Source organism: Pochonia chlamydosporia, chromosome 2, assembly GCF_001653235.2.
Source record: "Pochonia chlamydosporia 170 chromosome 2, whole genome shotgun sequence".
Classification (NCBI taxonomy): Eukaryota; Fungi; Ascomycota; class Sordariomycetes; order Hypocreales; family Clavicipitaceae; genus Pochonia; species Pochonia chlamydosporia.
Window position 1 is genome coordinate 6,053,939 of NC_035791.1, and position 14,289 is coordinate 6,068,227.

Consider the following 14,289-nt stretch of genomic DNA (forward strand, 5'->3'; position numbering starts at 1 on the left):
CCATATAATTAGTTGCTTTTTGTGAGCAACTCGAGCTCTTTCGAACAGACCAGGGGCGCGAAATTGATCATATTGTTTGGTTAACTGGCAAACGTGTTTTCATCGGATTCGCCTCACGTAGTTTGGAAAGAATGCAGTTTGTATTTCCGCGGTGTTCCTCTCCTCGAAGCAACAACATGAGCAACTGCGGTGTAGGAACTCATCCATGGACTTAGAGGAACCTATTCAGTCGACCCATCACCCGGAAGCCAATGCTCAAAATGATCAATGTGAGAGCTTGTTTCGTTGTGGAACTGGCTCAATGTCTTGCGGTCTGATATGCCCGTCGGTAACGGGTTGGCAGAAAATTGCTCTCCCATTGCAAAGAGCCATACGCCCATTTCACTGTGAAAAATTTGAGTGTTCAAAGCGGCCCGACACTTGCCATGATAGGTTGCTTGGTCTGCATCCACAACGATGGCCGAAAAAAGCGGTGACCCCTTGACATCGAAAGAGCAGAGTCAATCGTCATAAACGCCGGTCTTTCGGACGATCGGGACGAAAGGATCAATCTCAAAGACGTGCCACGTTCGCCTTGATGACTATAATCCTTAGCACGCGGTTCAAAACTTCTCACCTAATTTGGGGAATTGAGTCTTGAGGTGAAGACAGCCGACGACCAACATCCATTGAGTTCGCCATGCGTATTAAAACAATTAGCTGGTGAATTTGGGGGATTTTTCGTTCAGTAGGACTTGGTGCATGCTCTGACTTGGTTTCTTCCGTGCTGCCAAAAATATCAACGTGTAGGAAATATCCGCGTTGGTTGTGTTCTGCCTGTTGTGGTTGACAGGTCATCGGATGTTTTGGCTCCCACCAGACCAGATTCTCGTCGCTCTCAGAAATCAATTTCCATTCATGTCGTCTGCAGGTGACCCGTTCAGTCCGTGCCGTTCTTGAACATTTAATGTTGAAATTTGATCCATGGGGGACATGTGCACCAGCCACTCACGGTTCGCTACCTGCCTGGTCTCAGGGTGGTACCTGCCAATTCGGCCAGGATGATATTGAGTCTTGACACCAGTCTGGTTTGAATTGCATCAGATGATTGGAGGCAGGTGCCACCTCTGCTTGCTCAGCCTGCGAACTCAATTGGGAGCTTTTGGACTGGTGCTTCCTTCCTGACCCTGGCTTGTCGGTTGAATCGGGCCCCGCCTTCCCGACGCCAAGTAGCTCGTCGCGCGCTGTAAGTGGCAGGCGCGTCCATGGCCTTGCACACCGCGTTCCTTGTCCATAAACACTTGGGAATCAGACAAGACATTTTGTCGACTCTAGCCACCATTCTCAACAGTCGTCGTTGCTGCGTGCTTGATAACGTAGCTCTTTCACGCCAAGAGCGCGACTGGGCAACTCCTAGCATCACCATTATCGCCGTTTATCGCCTCGTGCTCATTTTGGTATTATTTGAGATCATTAAGGCGCCTACGCCATCCCCAAGTCCCACCTTTGAACTTTCTGCACACTTAACGCGCCAACGTACGAGTCGCGTCAGTCAATCCAAATCGACGATATCACCACTACAACAACTCCGAAACCCTTCCCATGCTCCATGCATCCGCCGACGCAATTCAATCGGCCCCTGTGTAGAAATTCGCCGCCATGTATCTGCCACGGTCGCTAATTTCGAAGCTCTACACCCACCTCCAGACGACATGCCATCCGTTATCACCACCAGTTCTGATTCTTGTTGCCCTCGAACCTGATGCTCTGTGTGGCTGTCGCATCCTCACTCGGCTGCTCAAACATGACTATATACCGCACAAGATTCAGCCCGTTGCGGGCTACAGCGATCTCGAAAAGGCAGGCAAAGAACTCGTTACGCCCATGATGGAAAGCCAAGGCGGTAGCGGAGGTGTAGTAGTATGTTTGGGCGTCGGAGGCATGGTCGATTTAGGCCCATTACTTGGTCTTGAGCAAGATGGCGAAGACGCGCCGTACAGCGGCGTGGAAGTTTGGGTTATAGACGCACATCGCCCATGGAATCTTGGTAATGTCTTTGGTGGCTTTCCACTTCAGACTGCTGCTGGAGAAGAAAGTTCGTATCAGTCCCGGACACCGATTGGCATATCTGGTGGCCAACTTGGTCGTGCATATAAATCAGGCAGAGGTGGCATCGTGGTTTTTGACGACGGCGACATTGAAGAGGAGCTGACAAAGGAGCGCGACGCGTATCTCGCATTGGTTGATATGCCGGATATTGACGATGACCACGACAGACTGGGAGACACAGATGACGAGGATGAAGAACATTATTCAGAACTCGAACCATCACGCGCGGGACAAAAGAGAAAGAGTTGGTCAGACGGACACGACGACGAATCCACAGATGATGAGGATCGTCCCCATCAACGGCGACGAAGCAACTCGGTAAGACGAATTTCATGATGCTGCTGTCTCATCAGCTAACACAATGTAGTCCAGTCCAATTGCCGATTCGCCGCGACGTCCTACCCATCGAGGACTGGTCTCTTTGCGAGACCCCGAAGCTGGGTTGTCTAGTGATCCGATCGAGCCACCATCCGCAGCACAAGAACCACCCGCTCCATCGGCACGAGCATTGAGAAGGCGGCTGTTACGATTGCGTCAAGAAAAGGAATCAGTTCTTCACAAGTACTACCGGATGGGTTCTTCATTTGCCGAGCCTATTTCGTCCATGATGTACTCCTTGGCGTCAGAGTTAGGTCGGGAGGACAATGATCTCCTTTGGCTGACCATTGTCGGAGTCACCTCCATGGAATTATATGGCCGATCATCCGCAGGTGTTGCGGCACCTATTCGCGCCAACGACACAAGCAGACCCTCGGGCTGGATGGGCGTCAGAGGAGCAAGGCTGCGCCAACTACTCCGGGACGAAGTTCGACGTTTAAATCCCCCCGAAGTCACCAATGGTCGAGTAGCGCCGGAAAACACGGGCGTCATTCCAACAACGGCCAGAAATCCCGAAGATACCGGAATTCGACTGTCTCCTGAGCCCAGGTTCCTCCTTATCCGACACTGGAGCCTGTATGATAGCATGCTGCACTCGCCGTACCTCTTTTCGCGTCTGAAAACCTGGAGCGAGACGGGTATTAAGCGACTGCATAAACTTCTGGCAAAGATGGGTGTAAGTTTAGCACAATGTAAGCAGAGCTACACCCATATGGACATGATGCTGAAGCGTGAGCTGCGAGCCAAACTATTGAAATATGGCTCCCTTTACAACTTGGATGAAATGGTGCCGGCAGTGGATACGGATGGCAAGGACCGGGCGGGTGCCAAAGACGGCTGGGGGTTTGTAAGAAGCTGGGGGTGGAGGGCAACGCTCAGTGCTCAAGACGTTGGAGTCGTAATTGGTGCTTTATTAGAAGTTGGCAAGCATGGACACACAGCCGAGGCTTCCATAGCGGCTAGCCAACTTGTCCGCGAGGTCGAGGAGGACGTGGAATTCGCTGCCCAAGCGGAAGAATGGGTTGGTCGGTTTTGGGAGGCTTATGATGCATTGGAAGAGTACGCTATTGCCTCTATATTGCCCGACACTGTGAACGGCAAAGTTGCTAACCATCACTGAACAGCATTGACTCGCTAAAAGCTGGTCTTCCAACAGCACAATTTCTACATCGCGCCATATACCGCACCGGCACTTCGCTCATCAACAAGAAGCAGATCAAGCATCTGCGCGCATTCCGCATGTGCGTTGTGAAAGACGGACCGGACGTAGCCTTGTTCACCCATCCTGCAGCCTTAACGAAACTGTCATTGTGGATAGGGGAGGCGCTCGCAGAACAAGAGCGAGAAGCGCATGGGAAGCTGTCTCATGGCGGACGAGGTACGCCACTAGTGGTTGCAAGTCTAAATGAGAAACGCAGTGTCTACATTGTAGTTGGGACGGGGGGAGGTGGAGGGCCAGACACTACATTCCTCAATCGCGAAGCAGCAAAACGGCGACGAGCAGAAAAAGAAACAAAGGCCAAGGAGAAGGAAGCTGCACGGCTGGTGAAAGAAAAGATTAAGGAGGAAAAGCGCGCGGCCAAACGCGCGGCTGGCCAAGAAGACGATGATGATGAACTGGACACAGAGTCTGAAGCGTCAGAATCGGATTCAGACGACGAGTCGGATGACGGAGACACCGAGCCCGAGAAGGGCTACGGGCTAAACAAATTCGGCAGTGCTTTCCAGGAAGTAGTGACGGAGACCAACGCCCGGGTGCGCATCGACAGCTTTGAGCATTGCGTTGTAGAAGTGAAGAAGGAAGACTTGGGTGGGTTCTTGGAGAGTCTGAGCATGAAAGCCGTGGTTGGATAGACATGACGAGACGCGGAATTATGAGATTCGCGGCTTCATCTTTTGTGTCTGTCGAGTTCATAAAGAATATACAGCGTGCGAGCATGGGTGGTAGCGCTCAAAGTGTAATCTGTTGTTGGATCATTGGTTTGTAGCTTTTCTTGGCTCGGAGTCATTGGGTGGTTGGGCTGGATATCATGACGATTAACTGGGCATGTGTATGGCGGATATTACTTTTTTGCATTAGATACGCTGAATGACTTTTTTTGGTGGCAATTGATCCTCGTCGTATGTGTAATGCTCTGTCATCGTGGTCGATTTAGCCGTCAACTGGTATTTGTTAGCACTGAATGTCGGAGCACGGAGTTCATCAACACCGGGAGATGTGATAATCACGGACGGCGCCGTCGGTATCCTGACAAAGTACGAGCCCTCCAATCACAGTGCTCGAGATGACCAGCCCGACAGCCCAATTTCTCCATGGCCGAGAACCTGGCTCGCTCAGCCCTAGGACCAGCATAACGTCTTGGCTCTGTAATTTGTCTTTGGCTTGCGAACACGATTACTATTTCGCATGGATGCCATACCCTGAGTGGCCCGTTCGGTCTTGTGGGGATCCGAAGTGCGTGGATGAGTTGCGTGTGCCAGCTCGTGGTGATGGTTGATGTGGCTGGAGCTGAGGAGGCTTGGGACTATTTAAATATGCTTAAACTGCGAGCCAGGAAAGGGTCATGAAGCGGGCAGTTTCTCTCAAAGCAACGACTCTGCGAATTGATCACAATGGGTAGCACCGCGAAGCCATGGGTCGACGGACCTTTCAAGCTTATCGATCCCTCAAAATCAGGAGACGCGGTAAGTAGAAACTGTTTGTGGCATAGGTCCAACAGAATGCACTGCTAACACGGTCAACAGAAAGGGAAAACACTCACCGGTCTCAGATCCCTTGCAGCTGGCATGTCCAAAATTCACAACTGCATCATCCGTGGTGCCAACGCAATATACAACCAAGCTGCCAATGTGTCTGCCCGCGGCACAGCCCAAGATAAATCTGACTTTGTCAACTTTGCATACCAATGGGCTCTCATGTTGGAAGAGCACCACGATGGAGAAGAGGAAGTCTTCTTTCCGGAAATGAACGAAAAAGCCGGCGTTCCGGGCCTTATGGACGGTAATGTAGCTGAGCATGCTGTCTTTCATGATGGGCTAGTCGCGTATAAGACGTACTTGGAGAGTGTGCGTGCCAAAAAGGAGGAATTTGATGGCGAGAAATTAAAGGGTATCATGGACGGGTTTATGCCGGATTTGCAGACGCATCTGCATAACGAGATTGATACGCTGGTTGATATGGTCAAGTATGAGGATAAATGTGATTGGGTGGCCTGGTTTGATAGCAGGATGGGTGGCATGATGAGGGAGCATATGAAGAGTGGAGAATACAGGGTGAGTTTTGCTGTGTTCGAGCGATTGAGTGAGAGTTGCTAATGAGTTGTAGACGACGATGGCGCCTTTGGTGATTATTTTCCACGACAAGACGTACATGGACGGCATTTGGGCGCAGTTTCCGCCGATTCCGTGGTTGGTGGGGTTTCTTATGAGACTTTTGTGGTTGAAGAAGTATGATGCGTGGTGGAGGTTTGCTGGCTGTGATTTGTCGTCGATGCCGAAGGAGTTACCGTTTGCTTAGATGGTGTAGCGATGGATTTGAGGGCTTGATAACATGATGGCTGGTTTCGTTGGAGGTGATGAGCTGGTTGTTATAGAATAGTGTTTATAATATAGCATTGAGTGGATTCCCAAGTATTGATATGCTGGCGAATATGTGAGTGTATGCTGATGGCATGAGCGACTTGTATTTCGCGCAAAGTTTGAGGGTGACATATGAGAACAGGGGACAATCTTACATTATAGTACGTGTATTAGGTCGACATGAGTGTAGGATGTTCTTCGACAATGTTAGTTTTGCCTCTTACAAGATAGGAGGTTGCTGCAGATGAAGGCCAATGTCACAAGCTTTGTCTCGTGGATGACGGGACAATTGTGACCATTCTCTCAGCCGCCTCCGTCGCCACAAGGGATGAATTGAATCGCCAGCAAGCCGTGGACAGCGAGGCGCAAACCCAAACGGCTTGAAACAAAAGATCCTCCAACAAAGTTCTTCTGGAACCAGATCCTGGCCGTCAGACGGCTGTCTCAGCGTGCAACAAGTCTTGGCGTTTCCAATGGTAGCATCGCATTCTCTTGATGGCCCTGGTTGCCAAAGAAAACAAGCTTCTTTGGACCTACCACTTTGGGCTCGAGCTCACCCGGTATGGAGTGGGTTCAGCGCTAAGGAAGGGGGCTGTGCAAAGCTCAGAGCGACTGCATATCGCCAGATGGGGTGAAGGTGGTGGAGATTCGATGGAGAAGACAGGAACAAGCCAAACTTGAAGTTGAGGTCGAGGCATCGTGATGGCAGCCATACATGGCATGCTGTGAATACGTGTATTCGGGAGACTCGGTTAGCCGCGGTAGCGTAGTGATGCTGCGCGTCTGATGACAATCCAAGGCGAGGGTTCAGTACTCTTATCAATCTGCATCACTGCAGGTTGTGTCGACGAGGGGAATATGGTCAACTGGTTATTTGCGCTTTGGTAACATTTGAAGTCTGTTAGCCTCCAGGTGGATGCGGCTCAGGTGCATTGACATTGACCATTTGGTAGCAGCAGCTGGTCCTTCCTGCAGAATACCAACGTCGTCTGGTCTGGATTTCCATAGGCCCCATTGTTCTTGCCTTGCATTGTGTGTTCCGGTGTCCCTGGTAGATGAGGCAAGAGCCTCCAGCGAGCGACTGAACGCACAGGGAAGGTGCAGTGCTCTCTGCTCCAAACACTCAGAGCTGGGAGGCAACCGTCGTGTGGTCTGGTCTGGATTGATGTGGCGGTGGTTCAACGCCACATCGTGATGACCATGACATCAATTCTTACACTTGGTGAACAGCCGGACACCAGACACTTCTTCCCAGTTGTACCCCATGGCTCTATACGAATATACGATGATTGTTCGCCAGATGCTGTGTCAAGCTGGCAAGCCTGTTTTTGACACGATTGATCACACTCTAGTGCAATGAACTACGCTGGATGCTGCCTCTGGTTCCGCGTCATCGATGCCGTCAGCGCCAACGCCCATCGCTATGTTCGAGATGTGTTGGAACCATGCACCTACCTGTGTGAGCCTTGATGAGGATATTTGCAGCGAATTTTCATTAGCCCGTTGCCTCTTGTCCTGCCCGTCGGCAGCCTACCATTGTTTTGCAAGCGGGCATACTGGGCAAGTTCGTGAGACGATGGACGAATGTTCACATCTCGAGGTACCACAACCCATCTTGGTAAGCTTCTAGTTCAGAGGAAGTTTCCAACATGAACATGCCGGTCTTGTTTCGGGGAACGCCTCTTCAGCCTCCTTCACCAGTCCAGTCCAGTCTGGTCTCCGGTTGATCCTGTCCCCAACACCCCCGCCAGCCACCAGGGGTCCAACTGTTCATATGCACGAGACCAGACAAACATTGGAGTTCTGGCCCATCCACACGCGCTTTTCCCTGAACGTTGTGGCGGGAGGCCCCAGTACGATTTCGAAATTCGCATGGTTCAATGTTGTTCTGTGGAATTCCAGTTACACTGGCTCTGAGGTCGCCACCTGCTGGGAATCTTAGGGTTGCCTCCTCTCCAGCCAAACAAGGTCAAGTCAAACCAGACCACACAGTGAACCTCTGAGTGCCTACATGTAGTCTCCAGTCTCCAGTATCAGTCTCCAATCTGTCCCGCCTCTGGCCTGGTCGTTCCATCCTCCCAGCCAAAATACCGACCCCCGACACATTTGAACCGAGTTAAAACGTCTGGTCCTCGCCAAGCCCAGGCCTACCTTCAACAATTCACATTCACCTTTGTCATCACATCGCATCTCCTACTGGCGCGGCGCTTCGATCTGTCGACTTTTTCTTTTTCGCATGCAAAAGAGTGCCACAATTACGTCCTGTACTCATACGTTGGTATTACCTTGACAATTCGATTGCCTCGTCGACTGGTCAAGTCCTTGTTCAGCCCCTCCTTCATCCTGCCGAAACGCCGCCGCCATTCTTCTTCCCTCTAGTCCTCATTGCCGCCCTGATTTCCAAGCGCCGACCAAAACCAACTGCACTTTCTCTCGTGGCGCCGCATCCTCGTCCTTTGCAAAACTGGCAACATTAATTGCGACGACGCACACGCATTACGCATCTGCCCACGGATCGCTCGCTTGACTCGAACGAAATAACACAAATCGCCGCGCCAGCTACTTCTTGGGCACGACCATCGTTTGCCCCGCTGCCAGATTGCGCCGTCCCAGAACCTGCACACGACTCCCATCACTGGCCTAGAGAGCTATGGGAAAATCGTAAGCTATTCACCAAAACCGATCCTGGGCGCTGTCGGTGCATTTGGCATAGAGAGCGCGCTCCGTACGGGCCAGCCGCATTCGCAATCTCTTTGCTGCCGAGGCTTCCGCCTTGTCTGCACCAAGCCGTCCCAGTCGGCGCCTTCTCAGGCCCATTACAACAGCTAACCACTTCTTGTCTGCAGGCAATCCAAGCTCTCTCAGGAGCAGCTCGCGGAGCTCCAAAAGTCGACTCACTTTGATAAGAAGGAGCTGCAGCAATGGTACAAGGGTGCGTACGAACATTTCAAATGATGGGAGAGCCAGCACCGCTCTACCCCTCCCCCTCCCCCGCGTCTGTGACAAAGCGGCTGCGTCGCACCGTTTGCACAGCCCTCGATGCGAGTGACGGCATAATGAGACATGGATGGATTGCACAAGGCTAGGACCATCACTAACGATACCATGCAGGCTTCCTCAAGGACTGTCCCTCGGGCATGCTTAGCAAGGAGGAATTCCAGAAGATTTACCGACAGTTCTTCCCGTTTGGCGACCCAAGTTCATTTGCCGACTATGTATTCAACGTGTTCGACAGTGACAAGTCTGGTAGTATTGACTTCAAGGAGTTCATCTGCGCCTTGAGTGTTACTAGCCGAGGAAAGATGGAAGACAAATTAGATTGGGCTTTCCAGCTATACGACATAGACGGTGACGGAAAGATTAGTTATGACGAGATGCTACAGATTGTAGAGGCAATCTACAAAATGGTACGTCGACTCCCGAGCATAATAGTGGAAATTTTGCGCATTAACACAACACAGGTTGGTTCCATGGTTAAACTCCCTGAAGACGAAGATACCCCAGAGAAACGTGTACGCAAGATTTTCCGCATGATGGATAAGGACGAGAATGGATCTTTGGATATAGAAGAATTCAAGGAGGGCAGCAAACGGGACGAGACAATTGTATCGGCGCTGTCTTTGTACGACGGGTTGGTGTAGTTGTGGATGGGGAGCATTCAATGGGTTGAGTTTACGGAAAGCATGTATGCGCAATCGCAAGGAAGCATGGGGATTCCGGAAGTTGGTTGACGTGGTACATCATTTCTTTTGTATTGTTATGAAACAAAATGCGACAATCTTGACAAGTCCTGCCTGCGTGAAGTGAAATACCCTAGAGTTGCGTGCCAACTGGGGTAAAATTGGTTGGCTTCTTGTGAACCCGATCCCTAGAGACGTATCAATCTTTCCAGACTTGTCAATTAATTGTTAAAAACCTACTTTTAGTTTAAACTCAGCTTCATGGTTTGCTGTACAGAGTAGATTGAATAATGAAGCGAACCCCTTCCTGGAAGTAATATGAGGATTGCTGTGGGGCAACTAGGACACAACCTCCTAAGCGCAACCAGACTCAATCCAACTTTTCCCACAACTACAATGATTGTTGCGAACCGGTCATGTTTATCTGCACTGGCCAGATCTTGGGATTTTCATCTTCACAATGGCATTTGAGGACCTGCTCCCCTTCTTAGAAGATGAGATGGAAGATGCAGACGAAGGTTCGGATCCCGCCTCCCCACTGCAGACCTCAACCTAACCAGCCTAGAAACATTCCTCCTATACTCGAACCCCATAACCTCACAGAATCTGGGATTTATCGATCCCAAAGCTACAAGTCTAGAGATTGCGCTTGCGGATAGAGATTTAACTATTTATCAGAGCCCGACGGTGTTGGGGTCCACGCGGGCTGGGGGCACGACCGGGGCTGGTATGTTGAAGTCCACTCACCAAGCAGATGAACGCTGCTGTTACTGTTCATTGTTCATCTACTAAGCTAGGAGGTATAGTTCTATGGAAAGTCACACCACTTTTTGCAGAGTGGCTCTCATCACCCACGAATCCGCTCTTCAACTCTATCCTCACAGCCTCTTCTACAGTGCTGGAACTAGGATGTGGCATATCACCACTAAATGCCTTCGCAGTAGCTCCCAGAATATCCCAATACATACTCTCCGACCAGACATATGTTCAGAAGTTGGTGACCCAGAATCTCGCCGCCAACCCATTACCAGCCAAGAGATCTAAGTCTAAAACGAAATCAGCCCCGGAGAGCCAAAATATAGAGTTCCGTGTCCTGGACTGGGAGGAAGATGAAGTTACGACAGCTCTAGCTTCACCTGCATCGTCATTTGACGTGGTAGCTGCCACGGACTGTGTATTTAATTATGCGCTTATTGAACCGTTTGTTCAAACGTGTGTGGATGTCTGTATGCTGAGGGAGAAGGACGGTCGGGATGCGGAGAGACAGCCTTGTGTCTGTGTTGTTGCGCAGCAGTTGAGAAATGATGATGTTTTCAGATCGTGGTTGAGTGCGTTTATGGCAAAGTTTAGGGTCTGGAGGGTTAGAGAGGATCTGTTGAAGGGGTTTACGGCTGGAGATGGGTTTGTTGTGCATGTTGGAGTTTTGAGGGATGCAGGGAAGCCAGCTGACTAGAGTCTTAGTTTATTACATATGACGATTATTATTATTGAAGATATCAACCTATCAAGAGCTTCTGAGAACGGAATTTTGTAGAATTTGCCTGATTGTCCCCTTACTTGGCACCCGACCCAAAAAGAGCATCAATAGTGTCATACGTATACTCAACATCCCCAATCCAGTAGTTTGCAGAATCTCCCTTCGAAATCTGCCACGCCTGCTCAGCCGCCTCAACAACATCCTCTGGAAGCGGCCCCTTTTCAAGACAATCAAGATTCGTCTTGAGCTGTTCCACACTGGCAACACCAATGATGATGCCGTCACTGCCGTCCACCACGTTGAGCTTAGAGTGGTGTACCATCCACCGCAGCGCTGTTTCAATCATGCTTATTCCATGTTTCTCGCTGGCACTCTCGATGATCCGTATTGCCTGAAAAGTAGCATCGCGATAGTACCGCTTGCGATATATCTTACCCGACCTAGTGAGGTCGGAGAAGCGGCCGTCTTCGGGAATGACGCCCTGCTTGATCTTGCCGGAGAAGAGGCCGCCGCCTACAGGATTGAATACCACTATTTCGAGGCCATATCTGCGGCACGCTTTGAACACCTCCGTCTCAATGTTTCTCACAATGATGTTGTAAATGCCTTGATAGATGGTGGGTCGTACCCAGCCGTTGTATTTGCACATCATGACGACCTCGGCTAGTTCAAATGCAGTGAAGTTGCTGACGCCGAATCGTCCAAATTTGCCTGCCTTGTGTAGCTTGTCTATCGCTTCAAGGGTTTCTTGGAAGGGGGTTCCACGATCTGGACGATGGAGGTATAGGATCTGTAACAGTTGTTAGTACGGATTATATGCCCACTATTTCGTAGTTGTTAAGACGAGATGGGTGGAACGCGAACATCTACAAAGTCGGTACCCAATTCCTTCAAGCTAGTCTCAACTGACGCCACGACCTTGTCGGCAGAGTTATCGCCATTGATAGTCGGAGAATTCACTTTCGTTGCGAGGACGAGCCCGCGTTCTTTCCATTTGGCATCGCGTGTAAATGCTTCCTGTTCGAGGCCAACGTACTTGCGGGCTGTATCGACTTCGTTGTATCCTCGCTGCTGGAACAGGTCCAAAGCTTCGTTGAACGTCTCCATGTCTGTCATTCGGGCACCAAATTCGGGTTTTGGGCCGAACGTCATTAGGCCCAGGATGATACGGCGGCTGGCCTTTTGGGTATTTCCAGCGGGATTCATGTTGGGCAACGGGTGTGACTGGATTGTTTGGGGAGGTTGGTTGTGCGGACTTGTTTTTCGATACTTCAAGGCTCGAAGCTTGGCCTACTGAGAGTATACTAGACAGAGTTTATTTAAAAAATGTCCGTCTCCCTTTCAGATGTTGTCTTTGAGTCGAGCGGGGTTCATGTGATGCAGTGATACATGTAGAGTCACTTGCAATGCATGAGACCTGCCCCTCACCGATGACCAGCCACAAGTGACGACTGTATAAGACTCTGCAGCTTCAATATGTAGATGTACAAATTATCACTGTCGATTTTGACTGGGGATTCTGGTGAAATACAGCCGCCTACGGAGGCGGGCGTGTCGAACTTTGGTCCTATGCCACGGCAAATATGTTCTTGATGTCCTAAGAGTTGGTTATGATCATGAATAAAGTGACTACAAATTTAGTCAATGTCCAAAAGTGTATGCTCTCCACGTAGAGAACGCCAGTACGTTGTCGACGCCTGCAGTTCAACGCAACCTTGAAGTAACCACTTCCACTTGCGAGCCAACACCTCGGTCATCTCCCAACCATTTGGGTCCCATGGCTCAGTCCATATAATTAGTCCAACAGGTTCTGTTCCGTTAACCCCGAAGACATCATTGCAGAATTCAGTCTCGTCGAATTCTCCGTTGTGCTGTATAAGAGCATCGCGTAATGACGGGAAAGGGAATGGGTCTGTCCAGGGATGATGTGCCACAGATGTCTGCAGCTGAGTTGGTTGAAGGCTGATGGGCAGATTTTGGCTACCCAAACTTGGTTCGGGGATGTTGAAGCACGAAACGGCATGGTCATCGCGTATGATGTCGAAGCTTATACCCAGCGCAGACATATTGGACATGATAGCTCGCAACACATTCATCTTGGTGAGGCTCAAGAGGAGATCCGATGCCGGATCACCGTGCTCCAGACCCTGATGAACTGTGGCGGCGAGATCGCCGAGAAGATTATGGTACTTGGCAGATTCCCGGTTTAGTGAGGCCCCAGATCTCACATTATGGTAACTGCTAGAGTGCATCATTAGTTGGCTACCGTTGGGTGTCGCGGATGGTTGATCAGAGAGACGAGTCTTTATGGTTTGGCACGCAGCTCTAGGACGACCTCGAGCCCGCCGCTTGATACCAACCGCGGCTTCATGCTGTAGCTTCCGCTGTCCTGATCCAAGTTAGATGTTGGGTGACATTCACTATTACGTGCCATTAAACATTGAAGAAAGACAAGCAAGGCTGATGGGGACAAAAAGGTTGTTGAAGCTTACGAGATGCCTGCTGATTTACCCGATTCTGAAGCCTCCGCCGCTGAGACATATCAGTGATGTCTGACCAGTCGTCATCGGGGTCTGTAGACAGAGGGCGTAGATGCTTGGAGTCCATTTGCCCAAGATACAATGTGACATCTCAATTGTCACATTTGCTCTACTGTGATGATGTCTGCCGATGCTGGCAACTTTGCCTCTTATTTGTAGGAGGCAAGTCTGAAGTGACCATCATGTGTTTTGTTGAATCTGGTAGCGAAGGGGGTAAGTGCTGACACAATTTTGTTGATTGGATAACACATCTCCGCCGAAGTCTTTGTGGCTGACACGGTTTCTTGCATTGGGCTGCATCTGGTCATCCATGGCCTTCAGAAGCTTCCATCAAGATTAGTCTAAATGGTGGACCCCGGCGTACGCCAGTGTGTTGCCGGAAGAGCGGTTCTTTGTCGGTACCAGTTCCGGGCTACAGCTATAAGTATAGAGCATGTGGTATGAATCGTTGTGATGTTCAGAGATGCTCGTGTTATAACATCCTCAACTACGGACCACTCCCTACTCTCATCGCCCATACACGAAATCTCACCATAGTTCCCGTTGG

At 50.3% G+C, this 14,289-nt stretch overlaps 4 protein-coding genes across 4 annotated transcripts; 2 read left to right on the forward strand and 2 right to left on the reverse strand.

The window, feature by feature from the left end:
* Positions 1-1,638: 1,638 nt before the first annotated feature.
* On the forward strand, positions 1,639-4,320 carry VFPPC_03880 (DNA replication initiation factor Cdc45; the record flags this gene model as incomplete). The annotated part of the gene is made up of 3 exons (XM_018283331.1): positions 1,639-2,406; positions 2,456-3,525; positions 3,591-4,320. 3 exons carry the CDS (start codon positions 1,639-1,641, stop codon positions 4,318-4,320), a joined length of 2,568 nt encoding a protein of 855 aa, XP_018137665.1.
* Positions 4,321-5,079: 759 nt separating this feature from the next.
* Positions 5,080-9,686, forward strand: VFPPC_03881 (calcium sensor protein; the record flags this gene model as incomplete). Its single annotated transcript, XM_018283332.1, has 6 exons — positions 5,080-5,151; positions 5,212-5,739; positions 5,792-5,913; positions 8,892-8,977; positions 9,157-9,452; positions 9,507-9,686. The coding sequence occupies 6 exons, from the start codon at positions 5,080-5,082 to the stop codon at positions 9,684-9,686; spliced, it is 1,284 nt and encodes a 427-aa protein (XP_018137666.1).
* A 1,592-nt stretch (positions 9,687-11,278) lies between these two features.
* On the reverse strand, positions 11,279-12,408 carry VFPPC_03883 (aflatoxin B1 aldehyde reductase member 2; the record flags this gene model as incomplete). Its single annotated transcript, XM_018283333.1, has 2 exons — positions 11,279-11,992; positions 12,067-12,408. 2 exons carry the CDS (start codon positions 12,406-12,408, stop codon positions 11,279-11,281), a joined length of 1,056 nt encoding a protein of 351 aa, XP_018137667.1.
* Positions 12,409-12,839: 431 nt separating this feature from the next.
* On the reverse strand, positions 12,840-13,809 carry VFPPC_03884 (hypothetical protein; the record flags this gene model as incomplete). Its single annotated transcript, XM_018283334.1, has 2 exons — positions 12,840-13,591; positions 13,695-13,809. 2 exons carry the CDS (start codon positions 13,807-13,809, stop codon positions 12,840-12,842), a joined length of 867 nt encoding a protein of 288 aa, XP_018137668.1.
* Positions 13,810-14,289: the final 480 nt, after the last annotated feature.